General features: G+C 50.5%; 3 protein-coding genes across 5 annotated transcripts; all 3 read right to left on the bottom strand.

The window, feature by feature from the left end:
• Positions 1–970: 970 nt before the first annotated feature.
• Positions 971–6,647, bottom strand: LOC119215344 (pterin-4-alpha-carbinolamine dehydratase 2-like). 2 transcript variants are annotated; one of them, XM_037467429.2, is made up of 4 exons: positions 6,277–6,394; positions 5,716–5,847; positions 1,714–1,794; positions 971–1,208 (listed from the first exon to the last, which is right to left on the bottom strand). In XM_037467429.2, the coding sequence occupies exons 2-4, from the start codon at positions 5,797–5,799 to the stop codon at positions 1,113–1,115; spliced, it is 261 nt and encodes an 86-aa protein (XP_037323326.1). In that variant the 5' UTR covers positions 5,800–5,847; positions 6,277–6,394; the 3' UTR covers positions 971–1,112. The 2 variants fall into 2 exon arrangements, with proteins under 2 accessions (XP_037323326.1, XP_037323325.1); XM_037467428.2 differs by lacking the exon at positions 6,277–6,394 and adding an exon at positions 6,487–6,647 and having other exon boundaries at positions 972–1,208.
• Positions 6,648–6,729: 82 nt separating this feature from the next.
• Positions 6,730–9,194, bottom strand: txndc15 (thioredoxin domain containing 15). The gene is made up of 5 exons (XM_062558100.1): positions 9,002–9,194; positions 8,236–8,516; positions 7,995–8,141; positions 7,706–7,869; positions 6,730–7,274 (listed from the first exon to the last, which is right to left on the bottom strand). Exons 1-5 carry the CDS (start codon positions 9,102–9,104, stop codon positions 6,947–6,949), a joined length of 1,023 nt encoding a protein of 340 aa, XP_062414084.1. The 5' UTR covers positions 9,105–9,194; the 3' UTR covers positions 6,730–6,946.
• Positions 9,195–11,425: 2,231 nt separating this feature from the next.
• c16h5orf24 (chromosome 16 C5orf24 homolog) lies at positions 11,426–12,820 on the bottom strand. Of its 2 annotated transcripts, none has more exons than XM_037467422.2 (2): positions 12,537–12,820; positions 11,426–12,071 (listed from the first exon to the last, which is right to left on the bottom strand). In XM_037467422.2, exon 2 carries the CDS (start codon positions 12,069–12,071, stop codon positions 11,451–11,453), a length of 621 nt encoding a protein of 206 aa, XP_037323319.1. In that variant the 5' UTR covers positions 12,537–12,820; the 3' UTR covers positions 11,426–11,450. The 2 variants fall into 2 exon arrangements, with proteins under 2 accessions (XP_037323319.1, XP_037323318.1); XM_037467421.2 differs by having other exon boundaries at positions 11,426–12,074.
• Between the last annotated feature and the right edge of the window lie 140 nt (positions 12,821–12,960).

Here is a 12,960-nt window from a genome sequence, read left to right on the forward strand (position 1 = left end):
CTCGATGCTCTTCGTCGTCCTACTGGGTCGAAGCGGTTTATTATTTAAGAAGCTTCACTTCTGACTCGTCTCGTTCCAAATGAGAGACGACAGCGAGAAGCCGACAACAATGTGTTTCTGTTCACACACAGCGGCCAGTGGGGGGGGGGGGGGGGGGGGAGGAGGAGAGGGGGGGGCTTGGATCCAAACAACGAATGCTCAGCTCCCGGTTTGCTCTTCGAGATCTCGGCCAGCGGTTTGTCTTCTGCAGAGAATCCCACAGCAGCCTTGTTATCTTCATTAGGCCGGATCAGATTCCCCCCCCCCCGCCGCCCCCGACTCCCCCCCCCACCCACCACACACACACCAGATGAGGAACACGGCGGCTGCTTGGAAGGAGCCCAGAAAGCCTTTCTGCTGCCCCCTCCTCCCCCCCTTCACCCCCCAACACTACTGCAGGAGAATTATGGTTTTTCCATTTCAAGGTCTGCACACACACACACACACACACACACACACACACACACACACACACACACACACACACACACACACACACACACACACACACACACACACACACACACACACACACACACACACACACACACACACACACTCTGCTGGCGCTGCAGAATTAGGAGGTGAAGCTGAAGAATGGATTAAGGAGCCAGAATCCAGGTGTGGGGTTGGGGAGGGGGGGGGGGGTTCTGGCCATCAGCTGCAGAGGCCAATTATGTGAAGAGGCCACATCAGTCCTGGCTCCTCCTCCTCCACCTCCTCCTGCTGGTGTCCCTCACCCATTAGTTTGCTGCTCCAGGATCTGCTGACTCAGCTTCTATTAAACCTCTGAGCGGATCTTCTCCTCCAGGAACAACACAGCAGCTCGGGTCGACTCCTCCGGTACTGAACCCCAAGTCCCTCAATGGAGGAGACCCCTCTGGGTCGGAGAGGACCGGTTCAGCTGTAATGTGAAATCAAGGCGTCCTGATGGAACCTGAACCACACAAAGGTTTTCTCCAAAAGCATTTTATTCAATCAAAACAAGGATGTTTTCTTCTTCATAAAACATCATCGTCCCCAGATGTGATGGAACCCGGAGGATCGGACCTTCTGATCAAAGAGCAGGAACCTCACATCGAAGTGGCGATTTTGTCGATGAACTTTGCCATCTTGATGTCGCGCTTGGACAGCCCTCCACAGTCGTGCGTGGTCAGCGTGATCTGCACCTGAGGAGGCACGAGGAGAACGTCGCTAGCGCTGCTTCACATGCACACCAGAAGAAGAATAAGGGTTCTTATCCTTCGATGGAGCCAGGCCACCCGTCTCCCCCCCCCCCTGCGTTTGAGCTATGTGCTAAGCTAAGCTAACACCTAGCCCTACTTCATGTAGAGGATGGAGCTCAGAAGCTTCTCATCTGAAGAGACTCAGAAGCTTTCAGGACTCAGAGACCATTTTTTGCTTGCTGCTCGCCCCCATTTCCAATCGCGATGCTAAGCTAAAGAGCTACATAGAAGAATGTGAATAACCGCGCCAGAGACTTGGCCCCGCCCACTGGGATGTTGCTCAACCAATGAGGTTTCTCCCCGGGAGGCAGTTCCTTAAAACCCACAACTTAATACAGAGAGCAGATAAACACGAGTGAATATTAATGACAGCAGCTCCTACAGTGGGATTTATGTGCTACTTAGGTACAGTAGCCTGAAGGGGGGGGGGGGGCTGTAGCATCATTACCTTGTTATAAACATTGAACCACTCCGGGTGGTGGTTCATCTTCTCCGCCTGCAGAGCCACTCGAGACATGAAGCCAAACGCCTGTCAATCAAAAACAGGAAGTCAAATATATATTAAGAAAATGTCAACATACAACTTGAGGGTTTCTTTAGCTGCATGAAGACAGAGCACCAATCAGAGGGGACGATACTAAACAACAATAAATGAGTCTCATCGTAACATCAGTTGATTCATTGATTCATTTATCAGTGAATCTCCCAAGAAACAAATACTGTTTGAGAAGTTGGATTCAAATCCTTTTGTGCGACTGTTCTGATGATGTTTGTGGTAATTGATTAACATGCTGACTGCTGTAGAGGAAGTGAAGCACACACACACACACACACACACACACTCACTCTAATCATCTACAAAGAGCAGAGATCCTTCGTTCTTCGCTGTGAAGAGGAGGAGAAAATAAAAAAATCCGGTAGACTCATTTCAGAGCAATTTCCCACTGCAATCTCAATTAAGCCCCTAAATACTTCCCCCCCGCCTAATTGGATCAACTGAACCGCCATTGTTTACAGGCGCACCACCTGACACCACGGAGCAGCGGCCCGACGGGGGAAACGCGATCGGCAGCTCCATCAAATTGGTTATCGAGGAGAGAAAAAACGTCCCCTGATCAATTTAAGTAATTGGCATATTCCTGCAACTTGACCCCACTGGCACCAATTTGGGGAGCGAGGCGGCCTGTTCTGTCTCAGCCCTCGTTGACTCTAATGGGGAGGGCTGAGCGGCCTGTCAGGTCAGGTGTTGTCCAAACATGCCCCCCCCCTCCTCTGTCTCTAATCTGAACATTGAGTGACAGGTAAAAGGATTCTGTGTTAACTTAAAGCTTCCTGCACATTGTCCCATTTCAACCCCCCCCCCCCCCCCCCCCACACTACCACACAGAACATAGGTGAAGAAGTAGTATAACATATATATGTGTGTATATATATATATATTATATTACATCTTATTTTAGGATAAAATTGTTTTGGCCATCGGCATCTTGTTTTTTTTGCAACCAGAAGTAACACGAAGGGGGAGGAGCTTAACCGACCGCTACTTAAGACAAAAAAAGTACAGCACGCTCGATGAGACCTGTCAATCACAGCAAGTCCCGCCCTGCTTTGTGGTCTAAATGGACCATCGTTCACTAAATGAACATCATGCTGCATTGAAGAAGACTTGAAACTAGAGACTGAGACCATAAACTCATGTTTACAATGTTTACTGAGGGAATAAATCAAGAGAGAAGTAGAGTCATTTCCTCATAGACGTCTATGGGAGCAGAGGAGTCGCCCCCTGCTGGTCACTACACAGAAGTAGAGTCATTTCCTCATAGACGTCTATGGGAGCAGAGGAGTCGCCCCCTGCTGGTCACTACACAGAAGTAGAGTCATTTCCTCATAGACGTCTATGGGAGCAGAGGAGTCGCCCCCTGCTGGTCACTACACAGAAGTAGAGTCATTTCCTCATAGACGTCTATGGGAGCAGAGGAGTCGCCCCCTGCTGGTCACTACACAGAAGTAGAGTCATTTCCTCATAGACGTCTATGGGAGCAGAGGAGTCGCCCCCTGCTGGTCACTACACAGAAGTAGAGCCATTTCCTCATAGACGTCTATGGGAGCAGACTTATTTTATGACAAACTGTGATCAGTTATTGGCAAAATATTAATATTGGCCTTAAACGATAGTTGAATTTCTTGACTGACAGTTCTGTACTTAGAACGTGTGAAATATGGGTGAACTTCCTTCCTTAATGAAGGGGGGGGGGGGGGGGGTCTGTTTGAAGTGGCCACGACGACGTCACGGCCACCGCAAACATCTGCGCTCACATCTGTACGATACGTTTCCACAGATACTTCTCAGATGTCCAGATGTGTCGATCTTCATTCCAGCTGTGAAGGACTTGGCCGGCGATGAAGAACAAACTCTTCGTCACAAGTGAACCAACCAGAGCTTCTCCATCAAGTGTCACGCTTCCCCCGAGTCACGTGTCCACAGCCACAGGTGGGGGCCCCTCCACGACACCCCCCCCAGGTGGGGGTCGGTCCCCTCCACGCCCCCCCCATGGGGAATAAGACCCACCCTCAGCACGCCGCCATGTCAACAGGGGTCAAGGACTCCCCCCTTTCAGCAGGCTTTGTTTACCCCGTGAGTATCGTGGGGGCCACACTTCACCCCCCCGGCTCCACCCCCCCCAACTGCCCCAACCAGCTTCAGCTGTCAAGAGCTCAGATAATTTGACATGACATTATGCAGCCCCCCCGGCTCAAATAATCAGAAACACAGCGACGGCAGACACCCCCCCCCCGCAAACCCCCCCCCCCCCAACAATCCTACTTGATGCCTTTAAGGCGCGATTGTCACACAGCGGCGGACGAGTCCGTTTGACGTCTTCTTTTCTCAAATGGGACTCGACCTCAAATCACATGTGTCTGTTATTTACAGCTCGGTTTCCCCTCCGGAGGGGGGGGGGGGGGCGTGAGGGGGGGGGGGGGGGGGGCAGGCTCCGTGCTGCCAAGACTAAGTGCATGCAGACTGGGCCCAGCTCTCGCTGAGCTGAGGAACAAGATGAGGTCCTGCTTCAAGTCCCCAAGTCCCCAAGAGGACCTGGGGAAGGAAGACAGTCGCATGTATGAGAAGAAGAAGATGGAGACCAGTGTGGTGACAAGAAGGTGGAGGAGGCTGCTGGTTACCTCCACCCATAAGTTCATCTTCATGGACCTGCGACCTGAAGGTCACATGGTTGTTAGAGACGCTGCATTCACTGCACCATTTGATAGTTTGTGTCCTCGTTGTAGAATATTGGTGAAAAGTCTCTTCAGTCGTTCCTCTGTCTGTTAGATGATCTCATGGAGCATCTCCTCCAAAAGCTGAAGATACATTTGGGATCATATAAAACTTTATCATCCGTCGACCCAATAATCACCTCTTATTCTAAATGTCTTAATATATAAGTGGAGTTATCTCCCTGTGAACCAGTGTGTTGGGTAGAGAGCGGCGTTGTGACGCATGCACCCCCCCCCCCCCACGCAGATGGTCGACTGTAAACAAACAACTCAAGAAGAAGAGCACAGATGTTTCCACATGTGCTCTCAGATCACTGAGCAGCAGTCAAAGGAAAGGCCCGATACAAGGACGCCCCCTGGAGGCCTCCTGGGGGGATTTGTCCCCGTCATCTTAAACTCGGGGGCTAACTGCCCCCCCCCCCCCCCCCGTGAAAAGAGAAACCTTTAAGAGGAGCAACGAAACTAAAAACAAAAGCGCCGTTTGGAAAAAAACATTGAGAGGAAAAAAGAAGAGGAAGACAGACAAGATGGAGAAAGAAAGCTTCCAACATGACCTCATTCCCCACTAACATGAGGGGGTGGGGGGTAGAGGAGGGGGGGGCAGAGGGGGGTTAGTGGTCTGCGAACCGGAGGAGACATTTTTACCAATTTGATTGTTTGTGAAAGAAATCATTCTGATCTAAACCCCCAATTGCTGCCAACTGGGCGCCTGGCGCCGCTCAGGGTAATGCGGCCTGACGTGTCGGGGTAAGAGGAGAGGCTGTTCCAGCAGATGCCCCCCCCCGACCCCCCCCACCCCAACCACGACTTCAAATGCAGGGAAGTGTAAAAACAGACTACTTTAGGGCCTAAAACAACTAACGACGGGATTAGAGGAAGTCCACTAAGTGGCCTTGAGATGCTGCAGCGAGACCCCCGGAGCCCATGGCGGGACGCCGTGTCGGTTACCCCTGAAGAGGTGGGGGGGGGGTGGGGGGGTAATACTATGATACTTGTGTTGGGGAGAGTTTCCTGTGACCTGCTAAAGTGAAACTACACACTTCAGGTTGTTTGCGGGATTGTTACATTGGAACAAGGACGTCCTGAAGAAAACCCTTTCACAATAAAAGGGGGCGACTGCTCTTTTCCCATAAAGGTCTATGAGTAAATCCCTGATTGACCTTCATGTCTCACACACCTGGTTGAACGTTTTAAAGTGAAGCTCTTTGAAGATGGCGTCGCGCTCCTCTACCTCCACCCATCCAGATGTTTTGAGCTCCATCACCTGCAGGTCGCGGTCAGCAGGGGGGAGCCAGTGGGAGTCTGACGACTGGACACACACACACACACACACACACACACACACACACACACACACACACACACACACACACACAGTTGTCATTATCAGTGGCTCGTTTGTTTTGAGGACCTTCAGGTCCTGACTGCCATCGTGTACAGGTGTAAATACACGTTGAGATGGGCTTCATTATATATTCATACGTCACATTATTAGTGGGCGCCACAGCGAAATACTTTATTTAATGTAATAGTAGAATTACGGATCCTCCAGCACAATAGAACACATCACGTGTACCGGAGCGCACCTGTCATAATGTTCACATCTTAAACGAAGTCAACAGCGTCATTACACGTCACACACGTTAAAGGCAATAATGTCCCGCGACTTAAATCCACTCAATCAATTAAGGAGTAGCTCCAAACAAATCTAAGGAAGCCCAGAACCTCTGGTGTACACCTGAAGGCTCTGCACAGGTGCGCGTCTTCGTTCACTCCCGCGCGGCTCGGACGGACTTCCGGTTCCACGGATCTCTCCGAACTCCAGTCCCGCGGGACGTCGCCGTCTCCCGCGCGGTGCAACGCGTCCCCCGCAGGGACAGGTAAGTGCAACTCACCTTGGAGCGAGATGCTAACACGTGCTAATGCTAACGGACCGGGAGGCACTCACCATGCTGGGGGAGCGCTCGGTGAGGTGCGGCAGACTGCGCAGCCCGGAGGGGCGGCGGCAGAGCCACGAGCCGCTCGTCCTCGCGTTAAACATCAACCCAAACATGTCTGATGACGATGATGTCGGTGTGGTTCCCCCCCCCCCCCTTCATGGCCTCATGGCTGTCCTGGTCACTGCCTGATTGAAATCCCTCGTGGTTCGTGTGAGTATCACAACTTATTATTTATTTAAAACAATTTTTGGGTTTAACTGGTGTTTATGTATTTCAGGGTGGATGAATCCTTTATTTTGTATTTATTTGATAAAATAACATCACTGGATAACGTTTTGCACTTTGCCCTCGAATAGAATAGACAATTTAAAAACAAGAGCCTAAAAGACCAAAGCTACAAATTATTAACTTTTTTTAATGGGAATCTCAAAGCCTCACACACACACACACACACACACACACACTTTGTCAGTCCTGGTGCTCGTGCTCCTGTCCCGGGATGAGCCAGCGGATGCTGTCGGTGCGCAGGATGGCGTACGTGGTGAAGCCGGCGATGAAGAGCACAGAGAAGACGAGCAGCCAGTCGATGCTCCTCACCGGGACGCTGAGGAGGGGGCCCAGGCGGTCCGTCTCCGTCACGTTTCTGTCGGGGCCCATCTCAAACCCTGTCTGGTTCCCGATGAAGGAGGTGAGCGTCTCCAGCGTTCTCTCCGTGTGGTTGAAGCGAGCCATGGGCTTGGCCCCCTGGAACAGCAGGATGTTGGGCACGGCCACCGTGCCGAACCGGGTCGAGAGGCTGCAGACGGTACACGGCGCCACAATGTCAACACAGTCCACCCCTACGTTCTCCATCGTGGAACGCACTCAAACATCAGACACAAAGGGTCCCATGAATCGGAGGATGTTTAAAAAGTGACGTTCAAAAGACTCAAACGCGTCTCTCTCGACTTGAAACAGGTTCCACTTCCTGTCGGCCTCTAACAGGCTGCCATGAGGAGTCCCGTGTGGACGCGTTTCTTTGAGTCGGTTTAAAGTTTAAAGTCTAAAAGCACAAAGAAAAACCCTCTTGTATTGTTTGTCATTTAGTTGCTGTACTAGTTGATAATATTATATATATATATAATAGTTGATAATATTATATATAGATTTATAATATCAACAGACACAAGCCAACGTCCCCACGACAAGAGGTAATCAAAGATCAATTCCCGATGTCACGAGCATCACCTGCTGTGCTGCGAGGCGTCCAGTGCCAGGAAGTGCATGCTGGGAAAGACTCGGGGCAGGGCGTTGAAGTGAGGCGCCAAGCTGGCAGAGAACTGGCACCATGCGGTGAAGAACAGCACCACGGAGCACTCGGTGCCGTTAGCATTCAGGAACTCCATCAGGTCCTGAGGGGGGTGGGAGGTTAAACGTGACCACCAGCTGCTCTGCTACTGTAGCAGCTCCAAAGTAAAACTGTCCTTTATGAGCTTAATAATGAGGCAAAAACATGTTTAAATGGCGGTTGTTGTACCTGCGATGCATTGAGGACCTGCACAGTGAAGCTGTCGACCTTCGTGATGTTCCTCCGGTCGCAGGTCACCTTGTAGGTCTTGGTGGCCTCTGTGCCGTTCCGCTCCTCGGAGGACGGGACGTCAGCGCGCACCATGTCCAGAGTGACCTGGGGGGATGCGGGGGGGTTAAGAGGTAATGAATGAATTCATTAGTCACCATATGTCAACTAAATGTCCATCGACCTTCTGCTGGTGAGTTACCTGCTGGGACGGCTCGTCGCTCACGTCCTCCGCTCCTGTGGGATCACACTGGGCGCCGCTCTCCTCGGAGGGGGGGGTGAAGCCCGCCCGCCGGTCCCTCACGTTTTGGGGGAAAAGGGACTCGATGTCAGACGGGTCGATGGGGGCCACAGATCTCATCACGGCGTCGGCCATCTCGGCCGTCTTAAAGTGCCTCTTGGGCGGCGAGTCGTCGGACTCCACGAAGCGGGGCCGGTTCTCCGCGTCCTCGGACAGCCGGAGCTCCTGAGACTCGTCATCCTCTGAGGAGACCACAAACAGAAGATCAGAGGACTCTTCTCACACAGATACGCTGTTTTAAGGGTGACCTCTTATCTACAGAAGCGGCCCTCCTTTGGTTATGAGTCCCTTTGAAGGACAACGCATTGCAGACGTGATATGGAACGATATGGAACATGGACCACGGAGCTGCAGCTTCTTATTCCTGTGTCGTTCCAAAGAGGCATTAAGTATGTCGCATTAGCTCTAGCTAACTGCTAGGTGCTAACATGTACCATCAAAGGAGCAGCATTAGCTTCTCAGCTAAAATACAGATACAAAAAGAGTAACTTTAACGTGTTAATAAACGTTTAATTGGGGGTGTAATTACCGCCAGGTCTCTGTTAACGTAATGATATAATACCTTATTGATATCTTGTTAAAAGGTGAACACGTCTATTGGCATTACAAAACGCAGTTAGCAGTGTGACGACACGTTAGCTGTGGTTAGCTAACAATAAGCTCTTACCTTGTGCGCTCACAGCCGAATACTTCAAAACATCAGAATGATAAAACATTAAAGTTAGTAACAAAACATAAAGAATGGGAACTTTATTTAAAATCGCCCCCATTTTTTATTTTGCTGTCTGCAAATCGGATTCACGACATGTTGAGACGATGCTTTTCGTCTCATAGGAACGTCTCTACAGCGGGGGAAGAAAATAACGGTTGCACTTCCGGTTCAGCTTCCGGACATACAAACACGAATTCCGGTCTGTCGTTGAATGTAATTTATTTACATTTACGTTGAAATTCAGATCTATATGTGACACGTTTCTCTGTAGTACAACTTTCGATGACTAATTCATTAATTAAATATTAATTATATTAAGCTAAACGTTATAGGAATACAGTGTAAATGTCGTTTCCCTTATTTACAATTAAATGATTTGCACAGCATCATGCCAAATAACATTTATTGATTTTCATGCTGAAATTGTACTTATTTGTGATATGTAATTGATTTCTGTATGTTGAATGATACATAGGAATCTATTAATTTGAACAGGTTATTTGGTTTGTTGTAACTCAATGGTTCCCATGGAGACCAAATCTTTATCGGGGTAAAAGACAATTATCACAATAATCTGTTGGTTTCTTACTTAATGGATTTACACTTCAGTTTTTTTGAAGATATTTTGGTACGAGACAAACACTAAAAAAGTACAATTGAACACGTTTCAGTAGAATGTGTTACTTTACAGATTTATTGAACAACTCTTGAACATTCCACAACGAGCATGCAGGAATAACTTGGGACCGACGCGAAGCTTCAGGAAGAACTTCACGTCGTCTCCGAAACGCCCAAAATGTGAGGTCAGGTTTTTTAAAATCATCACCGACAGACCACTATCAATGCCGATGATTATAAGAAAAAGAAAGAGTAAACTATCACTTCATGTGCACCAATTGAACTCGAGTCATGACCTTGAGTCTGTGTCAGAGTAACCCACATCCTCCCTTGATCCCTTCTTTCCTCACAAAAAGGAGACTAACTGCACTTTGCAGTAAACAAATCCCGCCACAGCGTTTCAGAGAGAAACCGGCGCACAGAGGACACGCCTCAGATAGACTCGTGGTCCGGTCCGGTCAGTTGACTTTCACTTCTAAAAAGCCCAAAACATGTTCTTGTGAGTTTTTTTAGCTGCCTTTGCTAAACAGTCTTTTTTTAGGTTTGTTCAAACAAAAGGTGCTTTTTTCAGAATACACAAAACAGTAAAACGGGCTTCAGCTCCTCAGAGCTGCAGAAGCTCGGCGTGACCAACTTCCAAAAAGGGGCGGGACCAAAACTCCCAAAAGGGGCGGAGCAGACAGCTCATCGTACTCTAGAGAAGCTCAAAGACAGAACGAGTAAAACCATTTCTAGCAAAAATCACTGTAAAACTAAAATGTGGGTTACGTATGAAACATGGCTACTAGAACTGCATTTAAAACACGACGATGACGGAGGATATAAATACGATAGCTAAGTTTACGTAGCATTTACAATGAAAGTTGTTGTTTCTTCGTACAAACAGGACAGAACGTGTGTGGCCTTCGAGGCCTTTTCCTCAGTACTCAGTGAGGAGGTGGAATATATGAGAGAAGGATTCTGTGAGATAACGTTGTGTTCTTTGGTAAAGGAGGGGGGGGGGGGAGTCTGCACGTGAGAGAAGGCCTCGCACACCTGTATAAAAGTACATCCATAATAGAAAGTCATTGTATCAAAGTTTCCACAGCACGATACGTACAACCCATTATTGCACCAAATTTAACACGTTCATCTCCTGGCAGAGTCCTTCACTCAAAGAAGCTGGACCGTCCCCAACGTTTGAAATGACACTAAATACTTTAGGGACCTTTTTGAAATCCTGTCTGGAGTCTGTGTTGTTCCCATAATGCAACAGAAACAGATTGTGTGCAACTGATGGATTTTGATCACTAAATAATTTAAGACTGGATCTTCTTTCTGCTCCGTGAGTGAAAGGTGAAAGTTCACAAGCTGTAACAAACAGCTGGGACTTGTTGCTCCTCTCAAACATCTGGATGTTGATGCCTGCACCCAAGCAGCTGTTGGATTCTGGAGGCCGGTCGGCCTGATCTGTAGGTCTCCCCCCCCCACATCCCAACCCCCCCCTCCCCCAGCTGTTTGCATTTGAACGTGCTTCCCATTTTCTTTTCTTTTTTTACAAATGTGACACATAAAGGTCCCTCTGGGTTCAAAGGTGAACCGGTGCGTTAGCGGTGCTGCTACATGTAGCACAGTGAATAACCCCCCCCCTCCATGAACATCTGGGCAGGTGTGATGAAACTAACAGTGTTAGATTATATTTGGTGGCAGGCACACAGATGACACCAACACGAATAATAGAAAACTCCTCCCGGCGGACTGCCCCCCCGCCCCCTGCCCCCCCCCCCCCCCCCCGTATGCAGAAGCTTCACTCGGGGGCCGTCTTCTCTTTGCAGGAGGGTTCGAGGAGGATCTCCTTGTGAGGCAGCGGGTAGGGGAAGGCCGCCCCGCTGCAGGCGCTGCCCCCGTAGGCCAGTTTGTTGAGGCGGGCGAGGCCCTTGATGCTCCCTGGGGGGCGCCCCGGGCTCACCTTGTACCCCGCCGCCCTGGTGGTGCCCAGCGGCCTCCCCGGGCTGGTCTTGAACCCCGCCGCCCTGGTGGTTCCGAGCGGCCGGCCCGTGCTGGTCCTGTACCCGGCCAGCTTGGTGGTGCCCAGGGGCCTTCCGCGCCGCCCCGACTTGCCCCCCCCCTTGCCGCTCTTCTTCTTCCCGTCGTCCATAGGCGGGTCGCCGCCCCCTTTGATGTCGGGGATCTTCCCCGGCGAGCCGGCGAGCGCCTCCTGTCTCTGGCACGCCATGGGCTTGTGTCCCTGGGCGGGCAGGGCCATGGGGGCTAGTGTCATCTGCAGGGAGGAGGGGGGCGGGGGGGGGTAGAACTTGTTGGCCTGGGTGCAAAGGTCAAAGTGGGAGGGGGCGTGGCGTCCGTCCTCCGCCAAACACGACGGCCTGCCGCTCATGCAGAAGTCGCCGCTTGTCACCTGGCGCATCATCTTCTGCGGGAGGGGGGGGGGGGGGGTCATGTTAATATCAGAGGAAAGCACAGCTCCATGGGGGGGGGGGGGGTAAATAAAATGAACAATGATTGATGTCAATATTTAGCCCCTCTGAGAATACAAAGGACCAAAGAAGCCCCCCCAGGTAGTTTCCTGTCTGTGAAGGTCGGCCTCCTCCTTCTGAAGGTCAGAGGTCACATGGTGGTCAGGTGCATGCTGACCTCTGACCTCTTCATCTATACATGGCTCTTTACCCACCATGGATGAATCCTCAGAGTTCTTTCTGTGGGTCTGAAGTAAACTGAAGCCGTAATGCACAAGTATTCCGTGTTTTTATGCCCCCCCCCTCGCCTGCCCCCCCGCGTGCAGACGCGTTCCGGCCGAATAAAGACACTTAATAGTGAAGTGAGACATGAAGACATGGATGTGCATGCGGGGGGGGGGGGGGGGGGGTTACTGTACCTCGATTGTTGATTCGGTCCAGAAAGGGTTAAAGAGGAAAATGATCTTTCATCCCTTTAAAGCGCGAATGGATCCATTTTACGCCCAGAACGAGAATGTCTCCCCGCCGCGGGACGTCGGTCGGCCCGCCGCGGAGCCCCGGTGTGGCCGGTAACCGTTAACGGGGCGGGGGGGGGGGTTGTTTTGTTATTTCCCAGCTCCAGAGGTTTGGATCAGAAACGAAGCCATTTTCCATTAAGGTCTAATGAGGCTGGGAGCGCAGTCTGCGCATGCGCAGCAGCACGCGCTGCTTCCACTTCCGCCCTTTCACATTTAAACGTTTCTTCTGATGCTTCCAATAAAGGGCTTTATTTTGTATTCATTTAAATAATGTTGTGCAAAACAAATCCTTAAACCGGGTTTAAAACGCTCCCCAAATAGCCCC

Source organism: Pungitius pungitius, chromosome 16 (assembly GCF_949316345.1).
Source record: "Pungitius pungitius chromosome 16, fPunPun2.1, whole genome shotgun sequence".
NCBI lineage: Eukaryota > Metazoa > Chordata > Actinopteri > Perciformes > Gasterosteidae > Pungitius > Pungitius pungitius.

Excerpts from the sequence above, each read along its gene's own strand:
- LOC119215344 (XM_037467428.2), bottom strand. The coding sequence starts at position 6,591 with ATGTTTGGGTTGATGTTTAACGCGAGGACGAGCGGCTCGTGGCTCTGC. Across the intron at positions 5,848-6,486 it reads CCGAGCGCTCCCCCAGCATG|TCGTCAGACTCCCACTGGCT; the intron begins GTGAGTGCCTCC and ends GTGTGTGTCCAG. Across the intron at positions 1,795-5,715 it reads ACTTTAAAACGTTCAACCAG|GCGTTTGGCTTCATGTCTCG; the intron begins GTGTGTGAGACA and ends TTTGATTGACAG.
- txndc15 (XM_062558100.1), bottom strand. The coding sequence starts at position 9,104 with ATGGGGGCGATTTTAAATAAAGTTCCCATTCTTTATGTTTTGTTACTA. Across the intron at positions 8,517-9,001 it reads TTCGGCTGTGAGCGCACAAG|AGGATGACGAGTCTCAGGAG; the intron begins GTAAGAGCTTAT and ends TGGTCTCCTCAG. Across the intron at positions 8,142-8,235 it reads GCGACGAGCCGTCCCAGCAG|GTCACTCTGGACATGGTGCG; the intron begins GTAACTCACCAG and ends GCATCCCCCCAG.
- c16h5orf24 (XM_037467422.2), bottom strand. The coding sequence starts at position 12,071 with ATGATGCGCCAGGTGACAAGCGGCGACTTCTGCATGAGCGGCAGGCCG.